Source organism: Drosophila ananassae, chromosome 3L (genome assembly GCF_017639315.1).
Source record: "Drosophila ananassae strain 14024-0371.13 chromosome 3L, ASM1763931v2, whole genome shotgun sequence".
NCBI classification, from domain to species: domain Eukaryota; kingdom Metazoa; phylum Arthropoda; class Insecta; order Diptera; family Drosophilidae; genus Drosophila; species Drosophila ananassae.
Window position 1 is genome coordinate 16,008,970 of NC_057929.1, and position 14,992 is coordinate 16,023,961.

A 14,992-nucleotide genomic window follows, 5' to 3' on the forward strand; every position below is an offset into this window, starting at 1 on the left:
ATCGCGAAAACCAGGGCTTCCATTTCAAATGCTGGTAACACTATAACACGATAGTTGGCAACACTAATCAGCTATGGTTATTTTTGTTTTGCTGTTTAATATTTTATTAATAAATGCCATATGTTTATTTTATTAACATATAATTATTTTATTTATATTTCGAAAAAAAAAAAATTATCGTAATTTGAAATCAAAATATTTAAATTAATACAATACTTAACCAAGCCGTTTAAATTCGCATAATAACATTACCTTTTCAAGTAAAGATAAAAAATTTCCAATCTTGTTATAAGTTCTATATTACTTGATTTGTCATTAATTTTTATTACAAATATGCCATATTTTTAACTAAAAAGTAAACAGCTCTGATTCAAGCTACATTTTTCTGTTTTCCAACACTTTTTGAAAAATTTTCAGCACTTTGGGGCTCTGTGTGACTGCCTAGCAGGAAGAAGAAGAAGTTTCTGCTTGTCATTTTGGGGATCTCATATTTTGCCGCAAAACGCAACAAATTTCGCCAAGAGCTGTGAAAATAGCTAGATCGCTGATCAGGAAACAAATATAACCTGGCAACCAGCAAGCGGCGCTTTGACTAAGCAAATCCCAGACCGAGAACAGAAAAACAGCAAACAACAAAGATGCCGTCGTCGGAGGTGAGCGTAAACAAAGTGATAGTGCATCCGCTGGTGCTGCTGTCCGTGGTGGATCACTTCAATCGCATGGGCAAGATCGGCAACCAGAAGCGCGTCGTGGGCGTCCTCCTTGGGTGCTGGCGCTCCAAAGGAGTCCTTGATGTGTCGAACAGTTTTGCAGGTTAGTAACGGTTACAAGAGCATAGAATTTGTTGACTTATGACCTCTTTTTCATTAAGTCCCCTTCGACGAAGACGACAAGGACAAGTCGGTGTGGTTCCTGGACCACGATTACCTAGAAAACATGTACGGCATGTTTAAGAAGGTCAACGCCAGGGAGCGCGTTGTGGGATGGTATCACACCGGCCCCAAATTGCACCAGAACGACATTGCTATCAACGAGCTCATCCGCCGCTACTGTCCCAACTCCGTGCTGGTCATCATAGATGCGAAGCCCAAGGACTTGGGCCTGCCCACAGAGGCGTACATCTCAGTGGAGGAAGTTCACGACGATGGCTCGCCCACCAGCAAGACCTTCGAGCATGTACCTAGCGAGATCGGAGCGGAGGAGGCGGAGGAAGTGGGTGTCGAACATCTCCTGCGCGATATCAAGGACACGACGGTGGGAAGCCTGTCGCAGAAAATCACCAACCAGCTGATGGGCCTCAAAGGACTGAATGCTCAACTGCGCGACATCAAGCAGTATCTGCAGCGCGTCGGCGATGGCAAGATGCCCATCAACCACCAGATCGTGTACCAGCTGCAGGACATTTTCAACCTTCTGCCGGACATCACCAACGACCAGTTCACGGGCACCATGTACGTGAAGACGAACGATCAGATGCTGGTCGTCTACCTGGCCTCCATGGTGCGGTCGATCATCGCTCTCCACAATCTTATAAACAACAAGCTGGCGAATCGCGACGCCGAGGAGGGCAAGAGCGACAGCAAGGACTCCAAGGAGAAGAACAAGGAGAGCAAAGATAAGGACAACAAGGAAACCAAGGACAAGGATGGCAAGAAGTCCGAAGAGAAGGCCGACAAGGGCAAGGAAGAGGCCGGTAAGGGGTCGCGTAAATAGGAACGAAAGAAGAAGCGCAAGCCCCGTCGCAAGCGAAGGAAGCAGGCGCCGCAGGATTAAATGCCTCATCGAGTTCACCCATCATCCCTGCACCTTCATCGTTTCCACAAAATCCTTTAAATGTATGCTCCCTGTTTATTATTTCGCCAGCTACGCGTAACAACTAACTACCGGAAAGTTTATGTAATTAAAAATTAAATAATATCAAGTATCTGTTTGCTGTTTTAATTAAATTGTCCTGAAGTCTGGCGACTACCCATTAGCACTCCCAAAAAAGTACATCCATTCTTTCTTATTTCGTATAACCGAAATTATATTTAAAAGAAACAAAATCAACAATCACGGTGGAGAAACAATGTAAGTGGCTGTCCTACGATTGCCTCTCCTGCGCCAGAAACATGTGTGAGTAATGCATTGTACAGGGTTCTCTATCTTAGAGCAGATATTTGTTTAGAAAGCATTTTACCAAAGTTCTCTTTTTACTTACAGCTGAGCTAGTTAACGCTTACGAACTAGGGCTAGAGTTTCTACTATTTCTGGACAACTACAATACTTAGGCTCACTATGAGCTTCAAAAAGCAATCAAACAAGATTAAACGTTGAGTTACTCGATTCATCATTTCCCAACTTACTGACCGAAGCCCTGGGAGTCCTGTAAAATGGCTGCTTTACAGGACCCCCGAGCTAAGCAGTGTGTGTTTGTGGGCGTTTAGACTAGCCACTCGCTGGCCAGGGGAAACTTGAGCAGGGAGCAGTTATTGTCCTCGGCAGAAAGTGGCGTCCTCATGCTCGTCATGGGATTGCTCTGCACCGAGCAGAGACTCATACTATGGCTATGCGACTGCCTAAGACTATTACTAATAATATCGTGGCTGATCCGATTCTGGGGCTGATTCCCATACTCGTACTGTTGCTGATGCTGATACTGATACTGAGTCCGGATCGGATCCGGTTGGGGGCAGCTCTGGTTGAGATTTTTTGTGTGGTTGAAGGCGTGGTAGCTCCTCGTTTCGAAAGCCCCTGAGGTTGTTGGTGACAAGCTGTGGCTGCTGCTGTTGCACCGCAGATTGTAGATCTTAATGGTGGTGCAGCTGGTGCGAATGTTGAGGTGGACCCCTTGGTCATGTCACACCGAAGTGCCCTGCTGGCCGGGCACCACCGAGCCGCAGCTATCGTCCGGTTTGAAGGACTCGACTAGCCGCTGCCGGCAACCGCCCTTGGAAGCGAAGAACACCTTGTAGATGATGTACATGGGGATGCACAGCACCGAGGAGCAGGTGACCGCCCATCCCACCTGGAAGCTCCAGTCTGGGTAGTAGAACTCCTCACCAAGCATCTCCTTATATCCCAGTATGGAGAATATAAAAATGGTCTAAAATAAAAGATTATAATAGTCTTTTTCCTTAAAATATTCCTTAGTTTACTTACCAGCAGGAACACGGGACTGATGTATGTCCAGCATATGCGCCAGAATATTCCCGGCTTAGCTCCCAGCATCTGTTCTACATCCGCACTGAAGCGATCCACTCCGTAAAACCAAAAAACTCCGGCGGCCTCAACAAAGACCACAAAAAGTATGGCCAATCCCGGTCCGTAGACATTCAGGAAGTTAACCAGCACCACTCCACCCTACAAGGATATTTTAATTATTATTCAAAATTTAAAATCTGCTTAAGTTAGAAAGGGAAATTTAATTATCCATCATATTGAAAAGATTCGAATAAAAGCGACACTGATTAATGGCTGCGGGCTGAGTTATTGAATGACTTGATCCCTTGACCGATACGGGTCACTTGGAAGTGGCTAAGACAGGCAGAAATAAAGAAGGCGGCAAATTACAATTTCAAATGTAATCAGATAAAGTGGCAGGAGGTGGAACGAACTGGACGCCTTGAAGTGTTTAGACACTGTTTGAGCAACAGGAGCAGGAGCTGGAGCTACCTAGCTAGCTGGGGAGGTGGTTGTTTGGCCAGGTGAGGGCAAACAAGCCCATTGCTCTTGACAGGTGATAAAAATGCAAGAAAGGATGGGTTGGAAAAGTTAAGCGAATGTGTGGAGGAGATTAACTGGCGAACGATAAAAAGCACTTAACACGGCAATCCATCGAGTCCTAGTTGGCATATTTAAACAGGCGATTGGGGGCCTCCTATCTGGGCACGATGGTGCGTTAAATGGGCCACTTGGACGTACCGGGCATACATATGTATTAGCCACACTTGGGGGGTTAATTAACCGAATCGCAGTCCTGAAATTCCCCCCATATACTCACATAAGTCATCGTCGGCAGGGCACAAAGGAAGATGAAGGCCAGCAGCAGAAGGACGAATAGTTCACGCCGGCGACCAATCACTCGAGGATATTCATCGCATAGTGCCGTTATCATGGCCTCCAGTCCTCCGAATGTGCTGTCCAATCCCAGAGTAATGAGCATCAGGAAGAATATGATGCTCCAAAAGACCGAGCCACTCATTGTGGCAATGGCCTCCGGATAGACAATGAACACCAGGCCAGGACCTTCTAGACCCACCTTGTCGATGGAGGTCTTTTGGACATAGGCCATGTATCTAAAGGAAGGAGAAGAACATATATATATCGGAGGTATGAAAATCAGAATAATTTAAGGATAAAACTAAGTATTTGTAGTTGAAAGGAAGAACTCACCCCAAAACTGAAAATATTACAAACCCAGCCAGAAAACTGGTCAGGCAATTGATGCTGCTGGTGATTAGAGCATCTCGATAACAATTGTTGTTAAATTTGTTGTAACTGGACAGGGCCAGTAGGGTTCCAAAGCCAGGACCCAGGGAGAAGAAAATCTGTGATGCTGCGTCGATCCACACCTTGGAGTTCTTCAGCTTGTGCCACTCCGGGGTTAGGTAATACTTGATACCCTCATCGGCACCGGGCAGAGTGACTCCCCGCACCAAAAGAATAATCAGCACCACATATGGAGCCAGGGCTGTCACCCAAACAACTTTTCCAGCACTTCGGACGCCCTTCCAAAGCGAAAAATAAACCAGGACAAACACCCCAAAGACACAAAGTGCCAAGGTGGGCTTCACAGGACCCATAAAATCCAGGCCATTGCCCTTGTAGCTCTCCAATACCTTCCGCCTGCGAAAGAAATAAATGAAACACACATATCTTAAAGGATATCGAAAGGAGGACTCACTCGAAAAACTCTTTGGCTGGCGAGGTGGCCAGTTCGGTGAAGTTCTCACTTGTTACGGGCATACAGTTGGCCGTATTCCAGGGATTATCGCAGGACGTCCATGGCAGCTGGGAGGTGAACGAGGCGAAGAGATAGTACACCGCCCATCCAATAATCGTGTTGTAGTACATGCCCATATAGATGTCAATTAGGCAGATTGCATATCCGACACCTGAAATCGGAATACCATTTCATTTGAATAACTTCTTCCAGGAAATCATGTTCGTTATTCATTAACTTAATCGCTCTGCCAAGCCGTTCAAATCAACAGGTTGCACTTAAAAGCCATCACAATCCGACCTGGGACTTATTTTCCCAATATTTCTGATTGAAAACCTGTGGAAAGGAGAATCAGAAAAGCAATCGGAATATTCCCGCGTGACAATTTGCTGGTTTCAGCTTTTGTGCAAGCCAGGGGGACTTCCTTTTACTGCCCGTTTGCTTATGAGGCCAATAAGACACGTCACGTGATTTGGCTTGCCAGGCTCCTTTAAGTTTCCTGCTCTGCTCCTTTTCATTTGAATCGCTCGACAAAAGGTTCGCCAAAGCAAACACTTGTTGAGCAAATGACGACTTGCCATGCCTGCCACAAAGTGCTGTTTGCTTTTCGACTCAAAAGACGGAGCTCTTAACGGCGGGAAGTGGAGGGAAATGGAGGCCAAATGACTTGGCCTAGACAAGTGAGATGGCAAAAGTTTTGACCCGGCTTAAAACGAGCTGCAAAGTTGCTAGAGCCATACATTTTTGTTTGTCATCTAATGAAATTATCAACTCGATACGCAAAACTTTGAATAGGACTTCCCCATCAGTAGATCCTTTCTATAGCTGTTGCTTCTGGTCCTGCCGCTGGGACTGACTTTTCATGGCTCTTCATGGCTCTCCATGGTGTGTAAATCAATTTGAGGACAATTTAATTAGGACTTTAAGCCCGGATGGATGGCAGGCTCTGATTTGGGCCTTGTGCGTTCCGCTTGAATGCCTCGTTAATTGTTGCAACAAATCTGGCGACTTCTTATCCGTTTGAATGCCTGATAATGTCCCAACCACACAATAGCAACTTCCCATGTCCCTAATTTTGTGTCTGTGTGTGCCTTACCCCCCAAAATGATAAAATGAAAAGAATATAAAAAAAAAACAAAGCAGCAACTTTGCTCCAACAAGTGCGGGCGGCCACAGGATCTGGCTGAGACAATATTGCTTACCAGAGCGTGAAATATCAGACATCAACAACATGAGATTTTGCAAAGCCATCGCATCACATCGCGTAGCATCGCATGTCCCCCATGCGTATACTTAATTTCTCATTACAACATTTCAGGGTGCCCCCTTGGGCGAAAAGGCTCCGGTGTGTGTGCAAATATTGAATGCTTCCATAGATTCCAATATGCAATCTCTTTTTTATCCACAATAAATAACATATACCTGCTATATTTGTAATTCATTTAAATTGCCATTTAATCTCGCATCGTATTTGGCCGCCCGCGGCAGCTTTATATTGTAAATTTTTATTTGCAAATCATTTTTTTAAAGCTCGTAAGCTGGTTGTTTATTCGTTTTTCCACTCACCTTTCAGCGCCGGACAGATACGCTTCCAGATGCTGAGGCATCCGCATCGATGGAACTGACCCAGAGCCAGTTCCATATAGAAGAGAGGCAGACCTCCAAAGATGAGGAACACGCAGTAGGGCACCAGAAAGGCCCCGCCGCCGTTCTGGTAGCAGATGTAGGGAAATCTCCAAACATTTCCCAGGTCAACGGCAAAGCCAATCACGGCCAGCAGAAATTCGGCCTTCTGACCCCAAGTTTCTCGAGTCCTTTCGGTTACAGAGACAACCAAAATGCGCTGAAATCATGGAGAAAATGATCAAGGATTTTAGGGAAATATAATAGGATACTTATACTATATTCTGGGGGCAATAGTTACAGGATTCTTAAGGCAAGACTTACCTCATTATTGGCCAATCGTGGAGCCAAAGGATCCGTGACTTTTGCGGGCGTGGCAGTATCCCCATCGTCCTCGTTCGAATCATCCTCGTTGTTCGGCGACTCCTTGTCATTGCTCCAGGGAGCCGTGTTTGCACGAAACGTCGTGGATGCGGAGCCACCTAGCTCAGAGCCATTGTTGGCACTCCCGCTGCGATCCATGCTGCAGCGAGTCGGAGGGCGTGACGCGGGCGGTGGCGAGGGAGCTGCGCCGGGGGGCGTGGCAGTATACGCCGATCGCGGCACGAGCTTAGCCAGTCGAAATCTGCACTCGATCTGTGTGGGCCAGAAGGTGAGAAATCACACGTTTTGCGACAGCACCTCTGACAATCCTTTCCGAAATTTCCTCTCACTTTTCCGGCCCTTTTAGCGCTGTTTTCCTGAAAATTGCATTTTTCCCACGGCTTTTCACATGCTGGACTGTTTGAATGAATTGGCCAATAACTGGAAATAAACAAACGAAATCAGATTTAATGGCGCATGGCTAATTATGGCTATTTATTCAGTTGGCCAGTGATGGCCAGTCTCTGTTGCATTTTACAATCCCTACCACAAGGGGAGTATTCAAATTAACACAAATCTTTTAAATACATCCAAAGAAATGAATGAATATTGTAATTTTTTTACTTAGTCCATTTTAAAACTACAATTTGATGTATAAAAGGACCTCTTTTGTTTAAAATATAGCTTAAAAATAAAGAATACGTTCCTTGAAGGATTGCATAATAAATTTATATTTTTAAAACTACTATCTTTAATTTAAATACTTTATTTTCTCTGTAAACATTTGTGCCAAAGCCTGCCAGCGTCCCTGACCACTGAATGTGTGGAACACCCACGGTGTCCTTTAAAGTCCTGTAATCTATTGCTTTCAAGCTGGCCTCTGGAAACTGTTCAATGCCAATGTCGTGAAATAAATTCGTTTTCCATTGTTCTTAATTCAAGGTGTTTAATGTTTATCGTTTAGTCATATTTTATCTTAAATGCTGAACGAGAGTACTTAGCTTAATGAATTAACAATCTGCTGGAGAAATAAAAAACAATTGCAGCCTTGATCTTCCGCGGCATGGCCCTCCTCCACACTCCCCCTGTTGACTTTTTAATTACCATTTAATTGTGGCCCACACGCGAAGCCACCAGGCCAAGAGATAAAGAAAGTTGCAGATACAAATGTGCCGACGGACGGCGACAGATGGAATTCCCAAATGGGAAATTTTTGATAAGACAAGTGCCAAAAATAGAGGCCAAGAAGCCGAAACTCAAAACAATCAAAAGACAGTTAGGAGATAGGAGGACCACAAAAAATAATCTTCAACAAATGCTATACAAAATATATTAAAAAATTACACATTCTTTTGAGCTTTAAATACTTCTGAGATATGGATTTTAAGAAATGGATTTAAGAATCAGGCAATAAACTTTTGATATGAAATGGGGCATAGTTTTAAAAATCTATGAATTCAAAAAATGTTTTTTTAAAATATCAGAGAATCTTTAAATTTTTAATATAAAATAAATCTTAAACTTTTCACTTACATTTTTAGGAAAAATCTTTAGTTTCCACAGCACCAAAAATAAAAGGAGAGTTTTTAAATTGAAATTAAACACTTTTCACTTTATCCATGGCACTGGAATTATTTTGGTACTTTTTGGTTTCCGATTTGAGAGACGCGCGCCGCTCCGCTGGGCCAACTGATGCATCCTCCGGCCGGAGTCCTCCTTTTATACGTTCGCTGCGCAGGCGGGCGCCATTAGGTCGTCGGCAGGACGAACGCATCCGAGTCCCTTTTCGGTTCGATGTGTCTCTTTGGGGTTGGCGCTTTCAGCCCGCAGAAGTGGGCTTCCGGACGACGACAGGTGGCAAAGTGTAACTTAAATTGCAGCAAACTGTTGCTCATCGAAGTTGATTGAACGTCCCCTGCCACCACAAGTGGGCGCTGTGGGTGTTGGGGGCGTGGCCCATTAAGTGCGCCTAGTATGCCTTGTTAAATGGCTGCCACATTACTGGACTGGACTGACAAGAGCAAAAGTTTTGTTTCACTAATTCACTTTCGAGTTGGAATGGATAATTGAAGAAAGAACGGATGTCCCATGTTGGAATTGGAAAGTTAATGAAACGATACGACGATTAAAATGTTGTAACAGTTTCGAACTTTTGAATTACGTTTTTCACCGATTTGCAATTACTTTCTTATTCAAACTGCTTTAAACTCGTTGAATAATCGTTGGCTTCTGTTTCCAAGAACCGGCCAGGAGGTAGTCTGGGGCGGATGAGTGTTTATGGCCAACTATGGAGATAGTTGATTCAGTTGAATTTCATTTTGATTGCCGCTATCAGACTTTTCACACTTTCGTTTGTTTGCAATTTGAGGAGTGGTGGGTGCTCGAGTTTCTTGAGAATAATTAAAAGCTTGTTTTATTTATGCACAGGTCTGGTATTTCATTTATTTATTTGCTAATTATTGAGCGCGAAGATAGCGAGTATTGCGCGCCCATCGGACTGAGACTGAGACTGTCAAGTGGCTAAATCAGCGTAATTGCGAATCTCGGCATTGGCACTTGATTTCGCGGATCGGGGGCGGAATCCGGAGGAGTCGACCGAGAGACCGTGAGTCACGTTCGATGCGGTTGGGGTAGGTGATCTGGCTTGATGTTGAAAGGAGCTTAGCGTGGGTCGAGCTTAGACGCTCTGTCTGTCAACGACCATTGAGACGTACTTCCACACTGGAAGCCCACTCATCCTCTCATCCAGTGGCCCACTCATCCACCAGCAACCCATCCATCCATCCAATCAGCCACCGCAACCACAGACGCCAGCAGCAGCCGCGGATCATGGCAGCCGCGTCGTGTGTGCGTTCCTGAACTATTTTGCCACAAAACTGGGCTTATATAACTGTAATTCAATATCGAATTTCCTAGCCAGCGCCGCAAACTACGTCATCGGCTTGAATGCAATCTAAACGTAGGTGAGACAAATCTGAATGGGTCGGATCAGGTGGTGGCAAGTGGAGGCGGAAAGGCCATTCCGGGAAAGTGGTTGTATACTAGATACATTAATTTATTATAAAATAATTTATTATTATTACTGAAATACGTAACCTAAGACAACAGAAAAAAATGTTTACAGATCATTAGTCTTTTTTATAAAGTTTGTTAAAAAGCTATTATATTTAATTACTAATCCAAATATCCATTATTAATATTATGTATATTTGCAGAAAAAGAGTTGCAAATAACCATTTAAAAGGAAAAACTTGTTTAAACTCTAATTTTGATTAGAACTAACATTCAAATACTCAATTACTCTAAAACTTTTGGCGCAAACATGACTGACCCTCAAACTGTAACGATAACAGTGTGACCAGCTGCTGTAGTGGAACTTATCGCCAAAGCCGCGTCACAGTCATACTAATTGCAATCTCCAGCCAAAACAAAAATTCTTATCACAAAACAAAAATTGCAGGTGTTTTCGGGAGTTAACGCCTAAAAATGCGGCTTACCAAGATCTGGAAGAACCGAGCTCCTGGCGACCGCCACCTGAGCACGTATTTTTGCTTTGCAGTCTTAAGGTTTGTCCTTGTTTTTGTGCCCCAACTGGGATATGTGCATCCTGATGAGTTTTTCCAAAGCGTAGAGGTAATGACAGGTGAGAATCCGTGATGCCTTAAGGAATTCCCTCATCTTAATCAAATGTGTCTGCCAACAGGTGACCACTTTCGGCTGGAGCACACTAGGACCTGGGAATTCAACAACTCGATGCCGGTGAGAAGCATCACTCTGCCTTTCGCGTTGCTTCGAGTGCCCTGGAGTTTCTACGAGTTCATTGCCATCTACCTTCGCACCTGGTGGAACATCGATATACTCGGCACTTATGCCTATGTAGTGTTTCCGCGGATTATCTACACCCTGATCTCGTACAGCAATGATTGGTGCTTGTATCGTATTTGCCGGCTTTATGGGATGCGCTTCGAGATCCGGCTACTGGCGCTGGGCAGCTCCTGGGTGTTGCTTGTCTTCGGAACACGCACCTTCTCCAACAGCCTCGAGATGGCCATGTGCTCCTGGCTTCTCTGTCTGGTGGCCGAGTGCATGCTGCGCACTAATACGGTGGTTTACAAAAAGGAGTTCCTCGAGGAGAAATACGAAAAGGCGGAATCCATCAGCGAACGTGTACGCATTTGGAAGTTAAAGAACGCTCTGCCGGCTCACAATCTGCAGCACCTCCTGGCCATGTCAACGATATGTGTGGCCGGCGTATTTAATCGTCCGACATTCCTGCTTTTCGGAGCACCAATGGTTTTCTTCTGGCTACTGCGTGGCATGGGAACTCGGAGCGTTACGTTTCGGGACTTCAATCTTCGCATCGCACTCTTCTGCCTGTGTTCCCTTCCGGCTCTCATTGTGTTCATCTTCTGTGATTCTTTGTATTACCAGCACCTTACTGTAGGAGAACTCCACATGATGCATCTGACCATTGACAACTTTGTGTTTACGCCATGGAACTTCATCAAAGCGAATCTGGACTCTGCACAGACGGCCAGTCATGGAGTGCATCCGTGCTATGTGCATTTAATGGTGAACATGCCATTGCTTTTTAATGTCCTAGCCTTGGCATCGCTGGGAGCCTTTGCCCAGCTCCTCCTGCGCTTCTTCCAGGCAGAGTATCAAGTGCTGCCCCGCTTCCAGAGCATAGTGTCTCTTATGTCCGGTGCCATATTCGTGCCGCTTTTCTTTCTGTCGCTGATCAATCACCAGGAACCTCGCTTTTTACTGCCCGTGACGCTTCCACTGCTGCTGCTTCACGCTCCTAAACTGGTGACCGGTTTCAGCGCCAAGTATCCATTCCAAAAGGAACACCCGCTGCTGCGCCGCTTTTACGATGTAATCCTCTCGAGCAAGGCCTCTGCCCCGTATCTGCTAAAGATCTGGTACGTGAGCAATGTGGCGCTGACCCTCTTCTTCGGCTTCATCCACCAAGCGGGGCTTTATCCTCTAGCTGTGGATATGTCGCATGTGGTGGCCACAAAGCCGGCGGCCACGCACATCCACCTGATGACCTCGCACATGTACAGCTTGCCCTTGCACTTGGTCAACATTCCGAGCTCCCGGGTGCTGCACTTCAACATGCAGACCCACCAGCGTTATCGCCGACAGCGGGATTTCTATTTGTACGAATACGGGGGCCTTTCCTTGGATTTTCTGATGCAAAAGGTGAAACTTATCAGTGGCAACTGCGAAGTGAAGTTGTCGGGTCCCAATCGTCTGCGCTATAAGCTGTACTTGGCCATTCCTGCGTCTCTCAGTGGCGAGCTCCACGAGGCGCTGGAGCGCTCCAATGCTAGCAGTTACCTGAATTTCGAGCTACTCAACATCTTCTATCCGCACCTATCAACGGAGGCGTTTCCCCGCCTGCAGGGAAGGCATCCCTGTGACTTGGATGCTCCCCACTGGACGGACGACGATCTTCGAGGGACCTGCGCCGTGGAGCAGCCGCCGTCCTTCAGTGTCTCCTATCTTACAAAGCAGTTCAGCTCTTTCGTCCATCAACTTGGGCTGGCGCTCTACGAGATCGATGTGCGGCGCAAGAAACCGCGGTCAGTGGAACCAAAGACAGCCGCCCTGCCAGAAACTCCGGCGTAGGACTGGCCATACACTAATTCAAAGTGCCTTGAACCAAAGTTGTAGGCTAATATTAATTTTCGGTCTAATTTCAACTCTAGTCTTGTGACATTCCTGCACAAACTTTACTTTATGAATACTCCTAGTCATTAGCAAATAACTATGCATAATTGTACCTTAAGTTTTGACAAATTCTCGGGTCTATATGACATAAATAATTTAGGACAATAATGGATTGGCAGGCGGAAAGGAAATCCCACTAAAGGGGTAGGTAATTAAAATCGCCCACGCAAAAATCACTTAGGTTTCAGCAAACAATCGGTAATCAGAATAGTAACATCGGTTCTCTGTCCGTTTCAGGTGTCGCCGTCGATCGAAGGGAATGCTGGCAGAGAGTAATCCATTTGACACGGTGTTGGCCGGTAATACCCGACAAACATCTGAGGCGCGGCATCCGCGTTCATTGAACGTTACCGGGCAGAAATCTCGTTGCGGACGCAATTGTGTTCTAATTTGGATTTTGTATTTGGGCTGCCTAAGCCGGAAACTTGTTTGGCAATCGGTGGCAACAATTGGCCTATAAAATGGCCAAGCCAATTTGGAAACAGCATCAGTCACTGACGAACCAACCAACCCAAACAACCAAACCAATTCAACATGAAGGTGGGTACATCAGCCTGATATTCAGGATATTAGAACATTTCTAATGGATTTTACTCTCTTCCCGCAGTTCCTCATCTGCTTGGCCCTCTGCATCGCCGCCGCCCAGGCCGGCTTCCTGGCTTCCCCGGTGACCACCTACTCCGCCGCTCCTGCCTACGCCGCCACCTATGCCGCCGCCGCTCCTGTGGCCTACACCGCTCCCGTCACCACCTACGCCGCCGCTGCTCCCGCCTACTCCACCTATGCCGCTGCCGCTCCAGCTTACTCGACCTACGCCGCTGCTGCACCCGCTTACACCGCCTCGGTGTACAGCGCCCCGGCCTACACTGCTCCGGTGGCCACCTATGCTGCCGCTCCCGCTTATACTGCTCCCATCACCACCTACGCCGCTCCCGCTGTCGTCAGCCCCTTCCTGAAGAAGAAGTAAACAGGACACTCCTGCCACACCAATACTTGACCCATCCAAACAATTTGAGACATTAAATAAAGCGCCAATTTAAGAGAAGAATATGTTTATTTTGAAATGTTTAAAAGGGGCTTGTACATAATATTTATTATGATGTGAAGCTCAAGCATCGGGTCCGGCGAATCGACCAAAGAAGTAAATCTTCTTATCCTTGACAATGGCGAACAAGAAAGGACGATTCACTTTCAACATCTTGACGGCCTTAGAAGGCGCTCTGTCCATGTGGAAATTATCTGAAATATAACTATGCTAGACCTGAGATAAACCATAAACTTAAATATAAAAACCTGTAGTTGATCCAGCCGACACTCCCTTATCGTTAACCTCGATGTAAGTTGATTGCAAGATGCTGTCGATGTGGAGTTTCTCCTTCGTTTTCGTGAGATTGTCGAGATCGACGTGAGTGAATATATGGCTCACTCCGACATCGATCAGTGCTTGGGTCATATCCTGGCTGTAGTGGATTTTGAAGCGGGGAACTGTTATCTTGACATGTTTCACGTGACTAGCATTCAAGTCCAGATGCTGTATGTTGTCCTCCACTTTGTAAATACCCTTAAACGATTTGGGCACAATCAGAGCCAAAGACATTGTGGAGTTGGCCAGGGGTATAATCACCACGTAGGCATTCAGTTTCTTTTGGAATACGTATGAATAGTCCCCTTCGAGGATAACCATAGAAGTGGGGACATGACGCTCCGTCAGGGGCACAAAGAAATTCTCCTGTACGGTTCCCTTTAGGCCGATCCAGTTGCCTTGAAAGGTGTTGGCATTCACCCATAGAAGCTTCGACGAGTCGGCCATAAACTCCAGGGGATCTAAAAGCTCTCGGATCTTGCCATTTGTTTCCGAGGATATCCACTGGTTGATAGTCTTGACATTCTGAGCACTTAGTGTATTGTCGGCGGTGATATTGAAAAATTGCTGGGATAGTTTTTGGTACTGGGGCTGAATCTTAATACTCTTGGCTGTGTATAATCGACTGATGCTACGGTATTGGGGATTGTCCGCGGCGATCCGAGATTGGGAGCTTCGATACGACTCCATAAAGGCGGTCTGGTTGGCGTCTGTATGGCCCAAAACGGCTTTCAGCTCTTTCTCCGAAGTACCCGACGCTCCCAGGTAGAGCTGCATCAAGATCTCCTCGACGGCTGCAGGACACACTATCATATTGATGTTGTTATAGTAATAGAGGGTCCTCGACATCAGAGATATGTAAGAAATCTTTTTCTGTTGAAGAGATGGGTGGAAAAAGATGCAGAGCAGCAGAATGCGGCACACTATCTGGGCCATGGCCAAAGTAAAACTGATAGATAATATTAAGAATTACCTCATAG

The 14,992-nt window shown here is 45.9% G+C and overlaps 4 protein-coding genes across 8 annotated transcripts; 2 read left to right on the forward strand and 2 right to left on the reverse strand.

Moving 5' to 3' along the window:
- Positions 1-334: 334 nt before the first annotated feature.
- LOC6496446 (26S proteasome non-ATPase regulatory subunit 7) lies at positions 335-1,924 on the forward strand. The gene is made up of 2 exons (XM_001960890.4): positions 335-813; positions 872-1,924. Exons 1-2 carry the CDS (start codon positions 639-641, stop codon positions 1,711-1,713), a joined length of 1,017 nt encoding a protein of 338 aa, XP_001960926.3. The 5' UTR covers positions 335-638; the 3' UTR covers positions 1,714-1,924.
- Positions 1,925-1,985: 61 nt separating this feature from the next.
- LOC6494121 (sodium-dependent serotonin transporter) lies at positions 1,986-9,679 on the reverse strand. Its single transcript, XM_001960891.4, has 8 exons — positions 8,444-9,679; positions 6,872-7,351; positions 6,491-6,767; positions 4,886-5,096; positions 4,375-4,827; positions 3,983-4,277; positions 3,142-3,342; positions 1,986-3,085 (listed from the first exon to the last, which is right to left on the reverse strand). Exons 2-8 carry the CDS (start codon positions 7,067-7,069, stop codon positions 2,840-2,842), a joined length of 1,881 nt encoding a protein of 626 aa, XP_001960927.2. The 5' UTR covers positions 7,070-7,351; positions 8,444-9,679; the 3' UTR covers positions 1,986-2,839.
- Positions 9,680-9,874: 195 nt separating this feature from the next.
- On the forward strand, positions 9,875-13,694 carry LOC6496448 (GPI mannosyltransferase 4). Of its 5 annotated transcripts, none has more exons than XR_006507285.1 (4): positions 9,875-9,943; positions 10,126-10,553; positions 10,614-12,797; positions 12,887-13,097. XR_006507285.1 is itself a non-coding variant. In XM_001960892.4 (3 exons), exons 1-3 carry the CDS (start codon positions 10,397-10,399, stop codon positions 13,614-13,616), a joined length of 2,481 nt encoding a protein of 826 aa, XP_001960928.2. In that variant the 5' UTR covers positions 10,145-10,396; the 3' UTR covers positions 13,617-13,694. The 5 variants fall into 5 exon arrangements, 3 of the variants coding, with proteins under 3 accessions (XP_001960928.2, XP_014763836.1, XP_044571629.1); XR_001408779.3 differs by having other exon boundaries at positions 10,614-12,793; XM_001960892.4 differs by lacking the exons at positions 9,875-9,943; positions 12,887-13,097 and adding an exon at positions 13,223-13,694 and having other exon boundaries at positions 10,145-10,553; positions 10,614-12,543.
- LOC6494120 (serine protease inhibitor 42Dd) lies at positions 13,685-14,982 on the reverse strand. The gene is made up of 2 exons (XM_032451068.2): positions 13,943-14,982; positions 13,685-13,888 (listed from the first exon to the last, which is right to left on the reverse strand). Exons 1-2 carry the CDS (start codon positions 14,946-14,948, stop codon positions 13,758-13,760), a joined length of 1,137 nt encoding a protein of 378 aa, XP_032306959.1. The 5' UTR covers positions 14,949-14,982; the 3' UTR covers positions 13,685-13,757.
- Between the last annotated feature and the right edge of the window lie 10 nt (positions 14,983-14,992).

Excerpts from the sequence above, each read along its gene's own strand:
- LOC6496448 (XM_001960892.4), top strand. The coding sequence starts at position 10,397 with ATGCGGCTTACCAAGATCTGGAAGAACCGAGCTCCTGGCGACCGCCAC. Across the intron at positions 10,554-10,613 it reads AAGCGTAGAGGTAATGACAG|GTGACCACTTTCGGCTGGAG; the intron begins GTGAGAATCCGT and ends GTCTGCCAACAG. Across the intron at positions 12,544-13,222 it reads GCCCTGCCAGAAACTCCGGC|AACATTTCTAATGGATTTTA; the intron begins GTAGGACTGGCC and ends TCAGGATATTAG.
- LOC6494121 (XM_001960891.4), bottom strand. The coding sequence starts at position 7,069 with ATGGATCGCAGCGGGAGTGCCAACAATGGCTCTGAGCTAGGTGGCTCC. Across the intron at positions 5,097-6,490 it reads TATCTGTCCGGCGCTGAAAG|GTGTCGGATATGCAATCTGC; the intron begins GTGAGTGGAAAA and ends TTCCGATTTCAG. Across the intron at positions 3,086-3,141 it reads TCAGTCCCGTGTTCCTGCTG|ACCATTTTTATATTCTCCAT; the intron begins GTAAGTAAACTA and ends CTTTTATTTTAG.
- LOC6496446 (XM_001960890.4), top strand. The coding sequence starts at position 639 with ATGCCGTCGTCGGAGGTGAGCGTAAACAAAGTGATAGTGCATCCGCTG. Across the intron at positions 814-871 it reads TGTGTCGAACAGTTTTGCAG|TCCCCTTCGACGAAGACGAC; the intron begins GTTAGTAACGGT and ends TTTTTCATTAAG.
- LOC6494120 (XM_032451068.2), bottom strand. The coding sequence starts at position 14,948 with ATGGCCCAGATAGTGTGCCGCATTCTGCTGCTCTGCATCTTTTTCCAC. Across the intron at positions 13,889-13,942 it reads GTCGGCTGGATCAACTACAG|ATAATTTCCACATGGACAGA; the intron begins GTTTTTATATTT and ends GTTATATTTCAG.